The sequence below is a fragment of the Bombina bombina genome, chromosome 6, assembly GCF_027579735.1.
Source record: "Bombina bombina isolate aBomBom1 chromosome 6, aBomBom1.pri, whole genome shotgun sequence".
In the NCBI taxonomy this organism is placed as follows: domain Eukaryota; kingdom Metazoa; phylum Chordata; class Amphibia; order Anura; family Bombinatoridae; genus Bombina; species Bombina bombina.
The window spans coordinates 498958354-498980432 of NC_069504.1; the positions used below are offsets into that span (position 1 = coordinate 498958354).

The following is a 22079-nucleotide window of genomic DNA, read 5'->3' on the forward strand; positions in this document are numbered from 1 at the left end:
TATCCATTGGATCTGAAAAAGCACAGCTATCCTCCACCGGAATAGTGGTGCGCTTAGCCAGAGTAGAAACTGCTCCCTCCACCTTAGGGACCGTCTGCCATAAGTCTCGTGTGGTGGCGTCTATTGGAAACATTTTTCTAAATATAGGAGGGGCGAAAAAGGCACACCGGGTCTATCCCACTCCTTGTTAACAATTTCTGTAAGCCTTTTAGGTATAGGAAAAACGTCAGTACACGTCGGTACCGCAAAATATTTATCCAGCCTACATATTTTCTCTGGAATTGCAACCGTGTTACAATCATTCAGAGCCGCTAATACCTCCCCTAGCAATACACGGAGGTTCTCAAGCTTAAATTTAAAATTTGAAATGTCTGAGTCCAGTTTACTTGGATCAGATCCGTCACCCACAGAATGAAGCTCTCCGTCCTCATGTTCTGCAAATTGTGACGCAGTATCAGACATGGCTCTATTATTATCAGCGCACTCTGTTCTCACCCCAGAGTGGTCGCGTTTACCCCTAAATTCTGGCAATTTAGATAATACTTCAGTCATAACATTAGCCATGTCTTGCAAAGTGATTTGTATGGGTCGCCCTGATGTACTTGGCGCCACAATATCACGCACCTCCTGAGCGGGAGACGAAGGTACTGACACGTGAGGAGAGTTAGTCGGCATAACTTCCCCCTCGTTGTCTGGTGAAATTTTCTTTACATGTACAGATTGGCTTTTATTTAAAGTAGCATCAATGCAATTAGTACACAAATTTCTATTGGGCTCCACATTGGCCTTTAAACATATTGCACAAAGAGATTCATCTGTGTCAGACATGTTTAAACAAACTAGCAATGAAACTAGCAAGCTTGGAAAATACTTTTCAAATAAATTTACAAGCAATATAAAAAACGTTACTGTGCCTTTAAGGAGCACAAAGAACTGTCACAGTTGAAATAACAATGAACCAAATTAGTTATAGCAACCAAATTTTCACAGTAAATACATTAAGTTAGCAAAGGATTGCACCCACCAGCAAATGGATGATTAACCCCTTAGTACTCAAAAAACGGATAACAAATTAATATAAACGTTTTATCACAGTCAAAAGCACAGTCTCACAGGTCTGCTTTGAGTGATTACCTCCCTCAAAAACTAGTTTTGGAGACCCCTGGGCTCTGTAGAGACGTCCTGGATCATGGAGGAAGAAATAGGAAGACTGTGACTGAATTTTTACTGCGCAAGGAAGCGCCAAAATAGGCCCCTCCCACTCATTACAACAGTGGGGAAGCTCAGTAAACTGATTTTATTCATAAATAAACGACAGCCATGTGGAAAAATAATGCCCAAAAAGTTTTATCACCAAGTACCTCAGAGAAAAACGATTAACATGCCAGTAAACGTTTTAAAAATAAAATTATGAAATGATATTAATAAGCCTGCTGCTAGTCGCTTTCACTGCAGTGGGGGCTCAAATATAAGTTAAATGTATACAGTATTTTCTTAGTGAAGTTCCATTCCCCAGAAATACCTCAGTGTAAACATACATACATATCAGCCTGATACCAGTCGCTACTACTGCATTTAAGGCTGCACTTACATTACATCGGTATTAGCAGTATTTTCTCAGTCAATTCCATTCCTTAGAAAATAATATACTGCAACATACCTCCTTGCAGGTGAACCCTGCCCGCTGTCCCCTGTTCTGAAGTTACCTCACTCCTCAGAATGGCCGAGAACAGCAAATGGATCTTAGTTACGACCGCTAAGATCATACACAAACTCAGGTAGATTCTTCTTCTAATGCTGCCTGAGAAAAAACAAACACACTCCGGTGCTGTTTAAAATAACAAACTTTTGATTGAAGAAATAAAAACTAGTTTTAATAACCACAGTCCTCTCACACGTCCTATCTATTAGTTAGGTGCAAGAGAATGACTGGGTATGACGTAGAGGGGAGGAGCTATATAGCAGCTCTGCTTGGGTGATCCTCTTGCACTTCCTGTTAGGGAGGAGATATAATCCCATAAGTAATGGATGACCCGTGGACTGACTACACTTAACAGGAGAAATAATGATCTTCTCTGTATGTGCATATTAGATCATATAAGGATATTTTGTTGCCTTAATTACAATTTAAAATTTATATTAGCACCTCAGAATGAGCCATAAAGTGAATTCTTATATCTATCCATTAAAGAATTATCCGGTACAATTCACGTATCAGTAAAATAACCACTGCTCTATTTTTGGTCTATTTTATTTCACATAATACTAAAGAGATAATCCTTTATATAGAAATTCCATCACATTTTTTATTTGTTGTACAGATTGGATAAACATTAGAATTAAACATTTGTTATATTATACGTAATGTTGGACAATTCACAAATAACTGTAATCAATTCTAGTAAATTACTTTACAACTTGAGTAGCCATTGGATTGGTTAATACAGATTCAAAATCTACCAAATGAGGACACTACTCCACCTTTATAAGTAAATCACCTGCATACCTTGGGCATCTTGATAAAGGCTACGGCCGAAACGCGTAGATTTGCCCACAAGACACCCAGAATCAAAAGTGAATACTATTACAGTTTTACTCCTACACCAAATACAAGAGATTTATACCGGTTACCAAAAGACTGAAAAATCAAAGGATCAGGCTATCGCTATCTACAACCTTCTTGCCGCACAGACTGTTGAGATTCCTCCTAGAATCTGAAACTCCTGCAAACCTTACGAAGGTAAACCGTTTTCAGCACCTTAAAGACACTATCATCCCTACCCAGGTCATAGAAAATCTAAGAGCATCTACAGCTGGAAGAAATCCAGTAAAGAAACATACCTTTAACATCAACATTTGCAATCTCTAGCATGGGAAATTGAGACTCCTGCAAACCTTACGAAGGTATACAGTATCATTTCCCAGAAGAGTTTTTGTTACCATTGCAGTGCTTCCAAACACACAAGCTGCAAAGAACCTCAGCGTATTAACCTCTTCTTGTTATATTTGCCCAAAAAGGATTTCATCATAATATTGCTATTACTAATAGCGGCTTCTCATATGAAATTTATTGTCAAAATTTGCTATAGTGTAAAGGTTGAACACTAACAACCAATCGGATCCCTGACATTACGTCATCTGTCAGCTGACCAAGAAACATACAGATTGTTTGTCCACCTCTCCTCATACACTGATCCAAGCGTGAGTAAGAAACAGCGATCAGCTACTATTCAGTTACATATTGTTCAAGTGGAAAACGGTTACACTAATAATATCTCCTAAAAAAACAGAGCATTATTCTGATAATAATTTTTGACGACAATATCAGCCAAAGTAACTGTCATATTAAATTGAAACACCACGATTTTGAGAGTTTTTATATAAAAAGGTGGCTAATGTGATTTTTTCATGCAGATACTTTTAGGCACATTTTAATTCTTAATTTTTAATTCTTATCCACTGCAGTGTTTTTTTATTCGGGTATTAGAGCTCCATACCAACACTATTTTATTCTGTATAATATTGTTTGTATTTTCATTAAATGTATTACATATTTATTTAATCAAGACAACCTTGTTCTAGTTACTCTGTTTTGTTGTACTCTTTATATTATCACGAGTTGTAATCTTAGCACTTATTTGAAATTTATTCTAGGCCAAAATAAACTCATGATTCAGATAGAGCATGTAATTTTAACCCCTTAACGACTGAGGACGTGCAGGGTACGTCCTCAGAAAAAAGGCAGTTAATGCCTGAGAACGCACCCTGCACGTCCTCAGTGTGGAAAGCAGCTGGAAGCGATCCTGATCACTTCCAGCTGTTTTCCGGTTATTGCAGGATGCCTCGATATTGAGGCATCCTGCAATAAAAATTTTTACCCCTCCGGTGCAGAGAGAGCCACTCTGTGGCCCTCTCTGCACCGGACATCAATGGCCGCATTCGTTGGTGGGTGGGAGCTGAAGTGGGAGGTGGGTGGGCGGCCATCGATGGCTTCTTGGTAAAAGAGGGGGGCGGGATCGGGGCGGTATTGCCGGGGGCGCGCACGGGCGCGCGCGCGTGCACGGGGGGTGGTGGGCGGGCGCGTGCACGGGGAGGGAGCGGGTGGGAACCACTTACACTACAGAAAGGGTTTTTTTATTATGGGGAGAAAGGAGGGATAAAATCCCTGAATAAAGTAATCTAAGGGATCTGGGAGGGGGTGGGGGATTAGTCTTGGGGGGGGGGGGGAAGCTACACTGCAGAAAAAACAAAAATAAAAAAAAAAATAGACATTTTTACATGCAAACTGGGTACTGGCAGACAGCTGCCAGTACCCAAGATGGCCCCCAATAAGGCAGAGGGGGAGGGTTAGAGAGCTGTATTGGGGGGGATCAGGGAGGTTGGGGGCTAAGGGGGAATCTTACACAGCAGCATATGTAAATATGCTATATATAAAAAAAGGATACCTTTTATTTTAGTACTGGCAGACTTTCTGCCAGTACTTAAGATGGCGGGGACAATTTTTGGGGTGGGGGAGGAAAGAGAGCTCTTTGGGAGGGATCAGGGGGTCTGATGTGTCAGGTGGGAAGCTGATCTCTACACTAAAGCTAAAATTAACCCTGCAAACTCCATACAAGCTACCTAATTAACCCCTTCATTGCTGGGCATAATTCACGTGTTGTGCGCAGTGGCATTTAGCGGCCTTCTAATTACCAAAAAGCAACACCAAATCCATATATGTCTGCTATTTTTGAACAAAGGAGACCCCAGAGAAGCATTTACAACCATTTGTGCCATAATTGCACAAAATGTTTGTAAATGATTTCAGTGAGAAATCTAAAATTTTGAAAAATTTAACGTTTTTTCTTTATTTGATCGCATTTGGCGGTGAAATGGTGGCATGAAATATACCAAAATGGGCGTAGATCAATACTTTGGGTTGTCTACTACACTACACTAAAGCTAAAATTACCCCAAAAAGCTCCCTACATGCTCCCTTATTAACCCCTTCCCTGCTGTGCATAATACATGCATGGTGCGCAGTGGCATTTAGCGGCCTTCTAATTACCAAAAAGCAACGTCAAAGCCATATATGTCTGCTATTTCTGAACAAAGGGGATTCCAGAGAAAAATTTACAACCATTTATGCCATAATTGCACAAGCTGTTTGTAAATAATTTCAGTGAGAATCCTAAAGTTTGTGAAAAAATTTGTGAAAAAGTGAACAATTTTTTTTATTTGATCGCATTTGGCGGTGAAATGGTGGCATGAAATATACCAAAATGGGCCTAGATCAATACTTTGGGATGTCTTCTAAAAAAAAATATATACATGTCAAGGGATATTCAGGTATTCCTGACAGATATCAGGGTTCCAATGTAACTAGCGCTCATTTTGAAAAAAAGTGGTTTGGAAATAGCAAAGTGCTACTTATATTTATTGCCCTATAACTTGCAAAAAAAAGCAAAGAACGTGCAAACATTGGGTATTTCTAAACTCTGGACAAAATTTAGAAATTATTTAGCATGGGTGTTTTTTGGTGGTTGTAGATGTGTAACAGATTTTGGGGGACAAAGTTAGAAAAAGTGTGTTTTTTTCCATTTTTTCCTCATATTTTATATTTTCTTTTATAGTAAATGATAAGATATGATGAAAATAATGGTATCTTAAAAAGTCCATTTAATGGCGAGAAAAACGGTATATAATATGTGTGGGTACAGTAAAAGAGTAAGAGGAAAATTACAGCTAAACACAAACACTGCAAAAATGTAAAAATAGCCTTGGTCCCAAATGGACAGAAAATGGAAAAGTGCTGTGGTCATTAAGGGGTTAAACAATTTTCCAATTTACTTTTATCACCAATTTTGCTTGGTATTCATAGTTAAAAGCTTAACCTAGGAGGTTCATATGCTAATTTCTTAGACCTTGAAGCCCACCTCTTTCAGATTGCATTTTAACAATTTTTCACCACTAGAGGGTGTTAGTTCACGTATTTCATATAGATAACACTGTGCTCGTCCACAAGAAGTTATCTGGGAGCAGACACTGATTGGCTAGACTGCAAGTCTGTCAAAAGAACTGAAAAAAGGGGCAGTTTGCAGAGGCTTAGAAACAAGATAATCACAGAGGTTAAAAGTATATTATTATAACTGTGTTGGTTATGCAAAACTGGTAAATGGGTAATAAAGGGATTATATCTATCTTTTAAAACAATAAAAATTCTGGTGTCCCTTTAAGTTTAAGTATTTTTGTCTCACCCAATCACGATATTGATGTAATCCTTGCACATAGATGACATTTCAATCTATAGAGTCATAAATTTACACAATAGCTCCCCTTATCTGTACTATTACCAATTTTTAAGACAGCTGTTTTGAAGGAACAACTGTAATTATTAGGGTTAGAGCTACACAATCATAGTGTTATTAATTAGGTGCACTCACTCAGAACTGTTGCTACTACACTTTCACCTCTCACAGCGTATCGCTTAAGCTACACCCAGCTGCTCACAGAACCCTATTAAATTAGAGGGCCATATCTGGGCAGGTATAATAATAGGGATCTAAGCTGGTGATACGGTGTTAGGTATATACATCAGTAAATAGACAGTTAATCAGTGATGTCATATATTTCACAATTTTACCTCTCACTGCATACCGCTAAAGTTACACCCAGCTGCTCACAGAACCCTGTGAATTACAGGGCTATTTCTGGGCAGGTATAGTGAAAAGGGGATCTAAACTTAGCGGTACGGCGTTGGGCATATACATCAAAACATGGATTATAAGCAAGCGATATCATATATAGCACAAAGCCCCCAATATGTTACAATGTACACATGTCAGGTTTTTTTATAGTGTCACAGTTCCAGATAGCAACAATGTTTCATTCAGTGGCATTGTCTATATCAGTGATTTGCAACCTTTTTTTTGCCGTGGCACACTTTTTTACATCAAAAAATCCTGTGGCACACCACCTTCCCAAAATTTTACAAAATCACACATTGTAGCCTAATACAGGATATATATATACACACACACACATACATACATACATACACACACACACACTGTACTGTGCTGTCATGACATGCCTCCTACAAACTATACATGACATATTGACATTCATTCACAAACAATCATAATGATTGTCTGTGAATGAATGTCAATGTCATGGTTGTAAATGATGCCTGATGAGCCTGTCACATACCTCCCAATATTTCAAAATTTGAAAGAGGGACACCCCCTCACTGTTGTCAGTCTGCCGTGGCACACCTGAGGATCTCTCACGGCACACTGGTTGAAAAACACTGGTCTATATGATATCTATGCGAAATTGCCAGTTCAAATGATGATTTGATATATTAAAGCACTTATCTGGAAAAATTTACAGGCACCGTGATCCTGCTGTAAGCTTCCTTTATGATATCCTGGTCAGATAATCCAAGTAGCGGTGCAGAGGGAAAGTTCCAGCCGTTTTACGGCAAGCAAACTCCAAATCGTATGGCATGAGAAACAAACAAGCCGACTTCCACAAACAGGTAAGTCACATGGTCCTCCAGACCAATGCTGACGATCGTTTCACCCCAAACGTTATGTGCAAGATGGGGCTTTCTCAGGGCTGATGGATTGAAACCCTTCTATTGGAGCTTTTATTGTGAACTAGCTCCACCTCATTAAAACCTACCTATACAAACCTAACAGCCTCAACACAATGTGCTTTTTATTTTTTATTTACAATGTTACACATATTTTTAGATGCAACTAGAAAGACATATTTCTTATGAGAATCGAGAAAAATAAAACAATTCACAAATGTCTAATATATGAGCATAAACTCGAGCAAGGATGTCAAGTCAAGTGAACACAACATCTTAGATTATCTCATTGCGATGCATGATATTCAGTGAGCTCTTAAAGGGGTATTTACGTATACTGCATAATATTCAGTGAACTCTTAAAGGGATACTTACACATAAGTTATTTGCTAGAACTATACTATCAATATACTGCAACCTGATTAGTGAGTTCTTATATTTATACTAAATTGTCATACCTGTGGTGATTAACTTATCTAGTTTTAAACTTAATAATTGCCACTTGAGTGTCCTCAAACGGGGACTCTCATTTTGTCCTACCAGTGGTTTAGACAAGTTCACTTTTGTTAAAGATCTTCACAGATTTGCAAGAAAGGTGGTCCTATCTCAGATGTTCAAAAATAAGGCCAAAAATCTTATTGATGATTTAGGCCTGACAACTGATGACAAACTAGCTCTACAAGATTTGAATGAGCTGTACCAAGAATCAGCCATGTCAGATGATACGTCTCCTAATCTGGAAGAAGCAGCCCCATTCAAATTGACCTCTCATTTTAAAAAGAGGTCAACCTATATGCCTCAGCTTTCCTTCTCTCCACCTGTAAATTTATTTGTGAAATTGGTTGAACGTGACATTCACAATTTATCTTTTACTGGTATCGTCAATGATAACTTGTCAAAAAAAGAAAGGAGAGCATTGAGAGTTGAAAGAAGCCCCAAATTTGGTGATTAAATCCACAGACAAGGGGGGCAATGTGGTGCTGTGGGACAAGTCTATGTATCTGAAAGAGGTGCAGAGACAGTTGGGAGATAAGTAGCAGTATCAAAAACTCACGTTTAACCCAATGTCCGAGCTAAAGTTGAGCCCGTTTAGGATACTTAATAATGGGGTAATAACCATTACAGAATTTCAGTATTTAATGAATAACTATCCAGTTATGCCTAGCTTTTATATCATCCCTAAGATACACAAAAATATGAAAAATCCACCTGGCCGCCCCATTATCTCTGGCATTGGCGGTTTATCTGAACACATAGGAAACTATGTTGATCATGCTCTTCGACCATTTCTATCCACATTGCCATCCTTTGTCCTAGATACAACTGATGTTCTGAGGAAAGTGAATGACATGACAATTGAGAAGGGTTTCTTGTTAGTAACACTTGAAGTTGAGAGTTTGTACTCTTCCATCCCCCATGAAATTGGGATTAAAGCTTCTGAAGAGTTTCTCTCCGGTAGAGGGACTAAATTTCAGAAACATACTGACCTAGTAGTTACCTTGCTCAGATTTATCTTGAACAACAATGTTTTTATGTTTGATAACAAAATATACAAACAACTAAGAGGGACTGCAATGGGGGCGACATGCGCCCCGACTTATGCATGTCTCCATTTAGGAAAATGGGAAATGGAGGTGGTATACCAAAACCCTTTGTTTTTGAAGCATGTGAACGACATTTTGCTAATTTGGGAAGGAGATCAAGATACTTTACAAACCTTTGTGAATGCACTTAATAGTAATGATTTGAATGTCCCTCTACCTATGAAATGCAGTGAGTCAGAAATTGACTTTCTTGATATAAAAATAAAGAATGAAAATGGTACACTAGTCACAGAGAACTTTAGGAAGAAAACTGCTACCAATAGTTTACTATTGGCAACGTGTCACCATCCCCCCATTTAATAAAAGGTATTCCGAAGGGACAATTTTTGCGCCTTAGGCGCAACTGTTCCTCAAAAGTGAAATATGATTTTCATGCACAATGCATGCAAGATAGATTTATCAAGCGAGGCTACTCCAAAAGGAATATTAGGAAAGCCAAGGCCCTTGCAAGGAAGGAAAATAGAGATGAACTATTGTATAGTAAAAATAAAAACAAGGACTCTGAGATTCGCTTGATAACGAATTACAATTGTCATTGGTGATCCATTAAAATATTACAAAAACACTGGTCAGTGTTGACCAGTGATGATAAACTTGCGCTTGAAGTAGGTGACCATCCAAATTTGACAGCAAGACGGGCCATGGACATCAAAGACAATTTGGTGAATAGTCTTTTTGTACCAACACCGTCAAAAGGAAAATGGCTAAACAAACATATACCCAATGGAAACTTTCCTTGTGGTAAATGTGTGGCCTGTGAATTCATGAAAAGAATGAAAGTGTTCTCTGGAAATTGTGATACAGAGTTTCTAATCAACCATTTTTTCAATTGCAATTAGGAAGGAGTTGTAAATCGACTAGAATGCTCGTGCCCCAGGTTCTATGTGGGCAAAACTAAAAGGATTTTTAAAGATCGTATCAAGGAACACAGTGATGATATCAAGGGAGAGATACAAACAAGTAGTTTAGCTAGACATTACCAAATGCAACATGATAGCAATCCCAGTTGCCTTAAATTTACTGGCATTGATAAAGGATTGTTACATGGGAGAGGAGGTGACAATGATAAATACCTTCTTCAGAAGGCGTGCAAATGGATTTATACTCTGAACACCCTCTCTCCTTTAGGTTTGAATGAGAAACTAGATATGGCTAGCTATATTTAATAGTATAGTCCTAGTAAATAATTGGTGAGCAAATATCCCTTTAAGAACTCACTGATCAGGTTGAAGTATATTGATAGTATAGTTCTAGCAAATAACTTATGTGTAAGTATCCCTTTAAGAGTTCACTGAATATTATTCAGTGTACGTAAATACCCCTTTAAGAGCTCACTGAATATCATGCACCGCAATGAAATAATCTAAGAGGTTGTGTTCTCTTGACTTGACGTCCTTGCTCGAGTTTATGCTCATATATTAGACATTTGTGAATTGTTTTATTTTTCTCGATTCTCAGAAGAAATATAAGTCTTTCTAGTTGCATCTAAAAATAATATGTGTAACATTGTAAATAAAAAATAAAAAGCACATTGTGTTGAGGCTGTTAGGTTTGTATAGATATAGGTTTTAATGAGGTGGAGCTAGTTCACAATAAAAGCTCCAATAGAAGGGTTTCAATCCATCAGCCCTGAGGAAGCCCCATCTTGCACATGATGTTTGGGGTGAAACAATCGTCGGCATTGGTCTGGAGGACCATGTGACTTACCTGTTTGTGGAAGTCGGCTTGTTTGTTTCTCACGCCATTCGATTTGGCGTTTGCTTGCCGTAAAACGGCTGGAACTTTCCCTCTGCACCGCTACTTGAATTATCTGACCAGGATATCATAAAGGAAGCTTACAGCAAGATCACGGGGCCTGCAAATTTATCCAGATAAGTGCTTTAATATATCAAATCATCATTTGAACTGGCAATTTCGCATAGTGGAGTGTCTAATGGAATAGACCCGATTGCCACTGAATGAAACATTGTTGCTATCTGGAAATGTGACACTATAAAAAACCTGACATGTGTACATTGTAACATATTGGGGGCTTTGTGCTCTATATGATATCGCTTGCTTATAATCCATGTTTTGATGTATATGCCTAACGCCGTACCGCTAAGTTTAGATCCCCTTTTCACTATACCTGCCCAGAAATAGCCCTGTAATTCACAGGGTTCTGTGAGCAGCTGGGTGTAACTTTAGCAGTATGCAGTGAGAGGTAAAATTGTGAAATATATGACATCACTGATTAACTGTCTATGTACTGATGTATATACCTAACACCGTATCGCCAGCTTAGATACCTATTATTATACCTGCCCAGATATGGCCCTCTAATTTAATAGGGTTCTGTGAGCAGCTGGGTGTAGCTTAAGCGATACGTTGTGAGAGGTGAAAGTGTATCAAGCTGAATATTATTTCTTTTAACTGACGCATATGGTTCAGTACTACACACAGGGTGAAATTTTAAGTCACGTGACTTCAGCTATAAGGTTAACACAATGTGGTTAAATTTCATGAAAACTTTGTGCCATTTGTGATTTTAATATTGAGTATTTCTATATTTTGGACGTGTACCAACTACTCTAATTTTAGAGGTTAATAAATACTGCAGTTACAAAATTCAAAAAGAGTGCTTGATAACCTATCTTTCTATTGGTTCATGTAGTATGATGTCCCATTTCTTTTCTTATAGTAATTTGGTTATATAACTTTCCAATAGGGTCTGCACCATCTAAAGGTTACATTATATATATCTCAACGCGGCCTTTCAAGTCTGACAGGTTAGTAGCATCGCTCCTGACATGGACTTGAGAGCATAAAAGCAGGCAGCGAAACTCGTCAGCGCTGATTGCTAATGGAGCTGTTAATCTGAGTCAGGATGGGTTCGCAGAAAACCTCTCCCTGCATCTCCGGACTTTAACATTCACCCATGCTCTCACTGAGAGGCTGACAAGACTACTTAAAACTCCAGTCCCATTTCGAAGAGTACTACCCCTCCATAAGAGACTACTCCGAATCTTTGACACTTCTCTGAAAACCTCCTGTGACAAAAGGCAAAGAATGACTGGGGAGGTATTTAAGCCTTTAGCTGGGGTGTCTTTGCCTCCTCCTGGTGGTCAGGTTCTAAATTCCCACAAGTAATGAATGAAGCAGTGGACTCTTCTCCCATTAAGATGGAAATTCTCATGTGGCACTGTATCAAAAACGTTTGCAAAAACCCAAGTATATCACTTTAACCAATTCCCCTTTATCTATATTTTTACTTACATTCTCATAGAATCTAATAAGTTTAGTTTTACATTATCTATTCTTATAAAATCATGTAGATTTGAACTCCTAATGTTGTTTACACAAATATTATCCTCAATCCCTTACTATCCCTTCACGTATCTTGCCCACTACCCATGTCAGACTAATTTCCTGGATTAGCCCTGCTTACCTTTTTAAAAAGTGGAACCACATCAGCTTTACCCCAGTCTTGGGGTACTATGCCTAAGGATAATGAGTCTTGAAAAATTAAGAGCAGAGGTTTGGCTATAACAGTACTAAGTTCTCTTAAATCCTTGGGTGTATCCCACCTGGAGTTTTATTTACCATAAAGGGATAGGAAATCCACTTTTTTTTTTTTTAATTCAGGATTACTTTTAAACAACTTTATAATGTACTTCTACTCTCAATTTATCTTCATACTCTTGGTATCTTGTGTTGAAAAGCAGGGACATATGCTTAGGAGCCGGCCATTTCTGGAGCAGTATTACAAGAATGTTACCCATTTGTAAGAGCACTAGATGACAGCACTATTTCCTGCCATCTATGTTAGTGCTCCAGATGTCTACCTAGGTACCTCTTTAACACAGAACATCATGGGAATGAAGCAAATTTTATAATAGAATTAAATTGTAACCTTTTTTTTTTTTTTAAATGGTATGCTCTGTCTGAATCACAAAAATGTTTTGGGTTTTATATCCCTTTAATATTATCCATTTTCCCCCCGATTTCCTCTAGAGAGAACACAATTTTTAGTATGGGTATGTATGTTCTAGTCTTTTTTTAATGTGTCGCCCACTGGTTCCTCTCTTGTGTATATTAAAGAATTGGTTTAGCACCTTAGCCTCCTCCCTGTCACTGTTAATCATGTTACCCTTCCAACATTAATGTACCTATATTTTCCTTCTTAGATTTTTTTGCCATTTATATACTTAAAAAAAAAAAAAAAAAAAAAACTTTTAGGGTTTGACTCCTTTGCAATTAATCTTTTATTTTCAATTTTAGCTAATTTGATTGCTTTTTTGCATGTGTAATATTCCTCATATATGTTAAGCCTGTTTTCTTTGAATAATTTAAATGCCCTACATTTTTTTATAATTTCTCTTAACACATTTTTATTTAGCCACATTTGCTTGGATTTATTTATTTTACTTTTATAACCGTGTAGTAGGTGTTGATGTGTATATTTGTTTAATAAAGTTTAAAACGTTATCCATTTATTTATCCTCTGTTTTAATTTAAGAATACCTTGTTCTAATTTATGCTTTTTAATGATTTTCTTAAATCATTGAATTTTGCTTTCTTAAAATTAAGTCTTGGTCGAACCCTTGTAACACTGCTTATGGAAAGTGATTTCAAATGTGACCATGTTATAATTACGGTTACCCAAATGTTCTTTGACATATATGTTTTATATTATTTCTGTATTGTTTGATAGCACTATATCCAATATAGCTTTATTCCTAGTTGTCACCTCTATTGATTGTGAGATGAAGTTATCTTTGAGAACATTTAAAAATCTATCCCCCTTGGCTGTATTGCTAATTTCATAGGCCCAACGAAATATAATAAAATATACATGACTGCACTCAATTTAAACAAGTTTGTCTTACTGAATCCCAATATCCCGTATAAAAAGGTATACACGTTTGCATTTCTTATAAAGCTTATAATATACGGTTTTGATTAGAAGTGCAGTGTTTAAAAAGATAAAGAAAATAAAAATACTCACAAACTGCTGTTTCGACCTAATGGGTCTCATCAGTGTGAGGCTGGTTTCTGGCTACTGCACTATGAAGTTGTACTGAATGAGAAATTCAAATACTTAGTTCACATACCTTGCAATACAAGTACAGGAGATAACCCCCTTTGGATAAGATCTACATGTACCAAAATTGTAAAGAGTTTAACATTCTCAAAGGATAACTATCTACAAGCCTACTCTACAACAAAGCATTCTGGGTAATGACATGCACATGGGGATTATAATGTTTCTTTCCAATTTAACTAGATTCCCTCAGCACATGATGCTTAGTAACAGATTGTTTTAAAAAAAATACAATAACTTAGAAGTGCAGTGCCAGAAAAACCACTCACAGACAGCCCCAAGAAGCACCTTTTTATCCACTATAATGGTCCTGTGTGTTTGATTAAATGTGATGGTAAATCCTGGTGTTTTTGAAACGCTAGGATTTACCAGTGCTACAAATAAAGGGGACTATCAGTCATGAAGTATAAAAACTTCATGCTGAAAGTTACTTTACTTGCAGCGAGTTTGTGCCGAGATGAGCACCTCCAGTCGCCCACGCCACCTCTTAGCCAATAGCCGTGCGGGCCAATCGGCATTATGGGTGTTGAAGCAATTAAAGGATAAAATACTTCACAGATAGAGATCATCCCAGGAAAGGGTTGTCTACATGTGTGAGCCGAGTATGAGGAGGCACTAAGATCCTACGGCCCCTAAAAAAAGAGTAGTAAAAAGGGCACAGGAAAAGCTGTGGAAATTACAGCTTTTAACTTTTTTGTCAGTAACAGCAGAGATGGTGAAGTATTGATCTAAGAACAGTTCTTAAACAGAGCCACTCAGAGAAGGGGAAGCAAAACAGGACCGGTCTAATTGGGGTGCTTTTTACTTGCGAACAGTGAATATTTAGCAATGTGTTGCACAACAAAACCAGGTCTCCAGGCAGGCTGACACTTTAGGAATCGAAAAATCATATTGATCATGGATGCACAACAGACAGCTGCATTGACTATTAAGCAGGTAGATGTCAGTGTTGGACCTCCATTGTGTTTTGAATGGGCTGACTCAAAAACTCAGGAGCAATAGATAGATAATAAAATTATAAAATTATGTGTACACCCAAAAGTTTCAGTGTCCTAATTTTTCTAACTGGTTCTTAGATTTTGGACATATCTGTCAAATACTGCTAGAATCAAGCCATAGAACAGAGGTTGGGCACATTTCTTAATTATACTATTTTTTTAATGCAATACTTCCTCGTTGGACATTTGAACCCTTCATAACTTTGTAAAGGTTTTGAATGGGGTATCTAGATATATTACATTGACATTAACTTGGAGTGAAGAATTTATTAATTTTTTGGATACCACCGTCTATAAAGAAAAGCGTGTATTGAAAATGGATCTGTATCAAAAGGATACAGACCAGAATAATTTATTACATTTTACTAGTGATCATCAACACTGGCCTTGTTGAAATCATTACCCAGAAGCCAGTTACTGAGAATCAGGATAGTTGATAATGATGAACTGGCTATAACTAGACTCCAAAAGATGTGCCATAGATTTATACAGAGAAGTTAAAGGGACAGTCTACACCAGAATTTTTATTGTTTTAAAAGAGAGATAATCCCTTTATTACCCATGTCCCAGTTTTGCATAACCACCCCAGTTATATTAATATGTTTTACCTCTGTGATTACCTTATATCTAAGCCTCTGCAGACTTCCCCCTTATCTCAGTGGTCAGTGCTTTTGACAGACATGTAGTTTAGCCAATCATTACTGACTCCTAAATAACTCCACAGGAGTGAGCACATTATTTATATGGCACACATGAACTAGTACTGTCTAACTGTAAAAAAAAAAAAAAAACCTTTCTAAATGCTCTGAGCTAAAAGCTAAAATACAGGACGTATGTGTGTGTGTGTGTGTGTGTATGTATATATATATATATATATATATATATATATATACATACACACATATACATACACACATATATATATATATATATATATATATATATATATATATATATATATATATATATATATATATATATAAATAATCACATAGATGTGTTTCTTTAATTCAGGCATGATAGCGTTGAGGACACAGGTGAATGTTTTTTAAGACGTTTTATGTATTAATCTATTTTGTCCAATCAGGTAAAAGTACACCTGTTTAAAACTCTGTTTGTGTATTAGCACCTCACGCTATGATTACGGCCTGAGGGCTGAAACATATTATACAGTAAAGGATTTTTATATTTACTACAAGGGCTCCACACCGTTCTCTCTCTCTTACCTCTGTGATTACCTTATAAATAAGCCTCTGCAGACTGCCCCCTTATCTCAGTGCTTTTGACAGACATGCAGGTAGCCAATCAGTGCAGACTCCTAAATAACTCCACGGGAGTGAGCACAATGTTATCTATATGACACTATGAACTAGTACTGTCTAACTGTGAAAAACTTTCTAAATGCTCTGAGCTAAGAGGCGGTTTTTCAACTGTTTGAGCCTACCTAGGTTTAGCTTTTCAAAAATACCACCAAGGGAACAAAGCAAATGTAATGATAAAAGTCAATTGGAAAGTTGTTTAAAATGTCATACCCTATCTGAATCATGAAAGTTTAATTTTGACTAGACTGTCCCTTTAACCTGTTACTGCTGTTGAACAATAAACTGATAATGTTTCTAAGAGATTCCCAGGAAGTTATTTATAGATAGGAAAGATCAAAATGCAATTAACAGAAGAGACCCTTTGTCTCTGAATACAATGCAATCCTGGGGGTTGTAATATTTCAGGATCCCCCAATGCCTGCATATAATGTATAAACTATAAAGCAATTTAAAGAAAGGGATTAGTAAGGGTTGATGTAGCTGGTACTCCCCTTAGTAATTAGGATATTTTACTTCTAAAAACAAAAATGTTGATATTCCTGTTTAGGCTGTTTAAAGGGCCACTGTAAGTAAATATGTTCTATGCCTGTTACTAACTAACTACCCCAAATACGCTTTTTATCAATAGCATTTCATTAACATATCTCTACCGTATATCAGAAATCTTGTCTGCAAATTTAAATTGTTTTCCAAAGCCACTCCGTGGGTATCCTTTGCTCTGTACCAATCCGTTTACAATACCTAGGTTTCAAAATGGCGTTTTAAAAAGTTTGTGCAACTTCGTCTTCAATAGGTCATATTGCGCATGCGCATTAGAGCCACATTAAAACGCATACGTATTGGGAACGTATAGGTAGATAATGAGATGCAAATAAACACAATTTCATTGGTTTAAGTATTTTGAACACGCAGTGCCGAAAATAGTGGGCAGGATAACGTGACATCATCGGAGAATAAAAGGTATAACTTTTATAACGTTATGAAACTTCGTTTTGGAGAAAAACAAAATTTATGCTTACCTGATAAATTTATTTCTCTTGTGGTGTATCCAGTCCACGGATTCATCCATTACTTGAGGGATATTCTCCTTCCCAACAGGAAGCTGCAAGAGGATCACCCACAGCAGAGCTGTCTATATAGCTCCTCCCCTAACTGCCACTCCCAGTCATTCGACCGAAGACAAGCAAGAGAAAGGAGAAACTATAGGGTGCAGTGGTGACTGTAGTTTAAAAATAAAAAACACCTGCCTTAAAATGACAGGGCGGGACGTGGACTGGATACACCACAAGAGAAATAAATTTATCAGGTAAGCATAAATTTTGTTTTCTCTTGTAAGGTGTATCCAGTCCACGGATTCATCCATTACTTGTGGGATACCAATACCAAAGCTATAGGACACGGATGAAGGGAGGGACAAGGCAGGCGCTTAAACGGAAGGCACCACTGCCTGTAAGACCTTTCTCCCAAAAATAGCCTCCGAAGAAGCAAAAGTATCAAATTTGTAGAATTTAGAAAAAGTATGAAGCAAAGACCAAGTCGCCGCCTTACAAATCTCTTCAACAGAAGCCTCATTTTTAAAAGCCCATGTGGAAGCCACCGCTCTAGTGGAATGAGCTGTAATTCTTTCAGGAGGCTGCTGGCCAGCAGTCTCATAAGCTAAGCGGATTATACTTCTTAACCAAAAGGAAATAGAAGTTGCTGAAGCCTTTTGGCCTTTCCTCTGTCCAGAGTAGACAACAAACTGCAGATGTTTGACGAAAATCTTTAGTAGCTTGTAAATAAAACTTTAAAGCACGAACCACGTCAAGATTGTGCAATAGACGTTCCTTTTTTGAAGAAGGATTAGGACAGTGTGACGGAACAACAATCTCCTGATTGATATTCTTATTAGATACCACATTAGGAAGAAACCCAGGTTTGGTACACAAAACTACCTTATCTGCATGGAAGATCAGATAAGGGGATCACACTGTAAGGCAGATAAATCTGAAACTCTTTGAGCCGAAGAGATAGCTACCAAAAACAGAAATTTCCAAGATAAAAGCTTGATATCTATGGAATGCAGAGGTTCAAATGGAACCCCTTAAAGAACTTTAAGAACTAAATTTAAACTCCATGGCGGAGCAACAGGTTTAAACACAGGCTTGATTCTAACTAACGCCTGAACGTCTGGAACATCCGCCAGACGCTTGTGCAAAAGGACAGAGCAGAAATCTGTCCCTTTAAGGAACTAGCTGACAATCCCTTCTCCAATCCTTCTTGGAGGAAAGATAATATCCTGGGAATCCTGACTTTACTCCATGAGTAACCCTTGGATTCACACCAATGAAGATATTTACACCATATCGTATGATAGATTTTCCTGGTGACAGGCTTTCGAGCCTGAATTAAGGTATCAATGACCGATTCGGAGAAACCACGTTTTGATAAAATCAAGCGTTCAATCTCCAAGCAGTCAGACGCAGAGAAATTAGATTTGGATGGTTGAAAGGACCCTGAAGTAGAAGGTCCTGCCTCAGCAGTAGAGTCCATGGTGGAAGGGATGACATGTCCACCAGATCTGCATACCAAGTCCTGCGTGGCCACGCAGGTGCTATCAAAATCACAGAAGCTCTCTCCTGCTTAATCTTGGCAATCAGACGAAACGGTGGAAACACATAAGCCAGGTTGAAAGACCAAGGCGCTGCTAGAGCATCTATCAGCGCTGCCTTGGGATCCCTGGACCTGGATCCGTAACAAGGAAGCTTGGTGTTCTGACGAGACGCCATGAGATCCAGTTCTGGTTTGCCCCAAAGTTGAATCAACTGTGCAAACACCTCCGGATGGAGTTCCCACTCCCCCGGATGAAAAAAGTCTGTCGACTTAGAAAATCCGCCTCCCAGTTCTCTACTCCTGGGATATGGATAGCTGAAATGCCAGAACAATGTCTGTATGGGACCTGGCGATTTGAAAATTCGATGCCTGTATTAGAATGTCGTCTAGGTAAGGGGCTACTGCTATACCCCGCGGCCTTAGGACCGCTAGGAGTGACCCCAGAACCCTCGTAAAGATTCTTGGTGCCGTAGCTAACCCAAAGGGAAGAGCCACAAACTGGTAATGCCTGTCTAGAAAGGCGAACCTGAGAAACCGATGATGATCTCTGTGTATCAGAATGTGCAGATAAGCATCCTATAAGTCCACGGTAGTCATATATTGACCCTCCTGGATCATAGTTATGGTTCGAATAGTCTCCATCTTGAAGGATGGGACCCTGAGAAATTTGTTTAGGATCTTGAGATCTAAGATTGGTCTGAAGGTTCCCTCTTTCTTGGGAACCACAAACAGATTTGAATAGAAGCCTTGCCCTTGTTCCTCCTTTGGAACTGGGTGGATCACTCCCATAACTAGGAGGTCTTGAACACAATGTAAGAATGCCTCTCTCTTTATCTGGTTTGCAGATAATTGTGAGAGATGAAATCTTCCTTTTGGGGAAGAAGCTTTGAAGTCCAGAAGATATCCCTGGGACACAATTTCCAATGCCCAGGGATCCTGGACATCTCTTGCCCAAGCCTGGGCGAAGATAGAAAGTCTGCCCCCTACTAGATCCGTTTCCGGATCGGGGGCTGATCTTTCATGCTGTCTTAGAGGCAGCAGCAGGTTTTTTTGGCCTGCTTTCCTTTGTTCCAAGTCTGGTTAGGTCTCCAGACCGGTTTGGACTGGGCAAAATTTCCCTCTTGTTTTGTATTAGAGGAAGTTGAAGTTGCGCCACTCTTGAAGTTTCGAAAGGCACGAAAATTAGACTGTTTGGTCCTTAATTTGTTGGACCTATCCTGAGGAAGGGCGTGACCTTTTCCTCCAGTAATATCAGAAATGATCTCCTTCAGTCCAGGCCCGAATAGGGAAGGGAATGTTGAGAAGCTTAGACTTTGAAGTAACGTCAGCTGACCAGGATTTAAGCCATAGCGCCCTACGTGCCTGAATAGCAAAACCTGAGTTCTTAGCCGTTAGTTTGGTTAAATGAACAACGGCGTCAGAAACAAATGAATTGGCTAGCTTAAAGGCTTTAAGCTTGTCAAGGATATCATCAAATGGGGTTTCTACCTGTAGAGCCTCTTCTAAAGACTCAAACCAGAAGGACGCAGCAGCAGTGACAATGCATGCAAGGGGCTGGAGAATAAAACCTTGTTGAATAAAAAATTTCTTAAGGTAACCCTCTAATTTTTTATCCATTGGATCTAGAAAAGCACAACTGTCCTCGACAGGGATAGTTGTACGCTTCGCTAGAGTAGAGACTGCTCCCTCCACCTTAGGGACCGTTTGCCACAAGTCCCGTGTAGCGGCATCTATGGGAAACCTCTTTTTAAAAACAGGAGGGGGAGAGAACGGTACACCTGGTCTATCCCATTCCTTAGTAATAATTTCTGAAAACCTCTTAGGGATTGGAAAAACATCAGTGTAAACAGGCACTGCCTAGTATTTATCCAATTTCTCTGGGACTACAATGACGTCACAGTCATCCAGAGTTGCTAAAACCTCCCTGAGCAACATGCGGAGGTGTTCAAGCTTAAATTTAAATGTAGACATATCAGAATTAGGTTGAAGTGTCTTCCCTGAGTCAGAAAAATCACCCACAGATAGAAGCTCTCCTTCGGCTTCTGCACATTGTGAGGGTATATCGGACATAGCTACTAAAGCGTCAGAGAGCTCTGTATTTTTCCAAGTCCCAGAGCTGTCTCGCTTTCCTTGTAACCCTGGTAGTTTGGACAATACTTCTGTAAGAGTATGATTCATAACTGCCGCCATGTCTTGTAAAGTATACGCAATGGGCGCGCTAGATGTACTTGGCGCCTCTTGAGCGGGAGTTAAAGGCTCTGACACGTGGGGAGAGTTAGTCGGCATAACTTCCCCCTTGTCAATTTCTTCTGGTGATAAATTTTTTAAAGGGACAGTCTAGGCCAAAATAAACTTTCATGATTCAGATAGAGCATGTAATTTTGAACAATATTCCAATTTACTTTTATCACCAATTTTGCTTTGTTCTCTTGGTATTCTTAGTTGAAAGCTTAACCTAGGGAGGTTCATATGCTAATTTCTTAGACCTTGAAGCCCACCTCTTTCAGATTGCATTTTAACAGTTTTTCACCACTAGAGGGTGTTAGTTCACATATTTCATATAGTTAACACTGTGTTCGTGCACGTGAAGTAATCTGTGAGCAGGCACTGATTGGCTAGACTGCAAGTCTGTCAAAATAACTGAAAAAAGGGGCAGTTTGCAGAGGCTTAGATACAAGATAATCACAGAGGTTAAAAGTATATTATTATAACTGTGTTGAATATGCAAAACTGGGAAATGGGTAATAAAGGGATTATCTATCTTTTAAAACAATAATAATTCTGGTGTAGACTGTCCCTTTAAAGCCAGAATATGGTCTTTATAACTTATAGTAAGATCAGTGCATTTGGTACACATTCTAAGAGGGGGTTCCACAATGGCTTCTAAACATAATGAACAAGGAG

General features: G+C 38.5%; 1 protein-coding gene across 2 annotated transcripts in view; it reads right to left on the minus strand.

The window, feature by feature from the left end:
* The window catches only part of CLK3 (CDC like kinase 3), a 398194-nt gene that overhangs the window by 366294 nt on the left and 9821 nt on the right, over positions 1 to 22079 (minus strand). The window contains exon 2 of one of the 2 annotated variants that reach the window (XM_053717365.1): positions 14168 to 14239. The exons of the other annotated variant lie outside the window; for it this stretch is intronic. Coding sequence (XP_053573340.1) covers positions 14168 to 14197 — 30 coding nt within the window. The 5' untranslated portion in view covers positions 14198 to 14239. The remainder of the gene's footprint in view (positions 1 to 14167; positions 14240 to 22079) is intronic. 2 annotated transcript variants of the gene reach the window in all.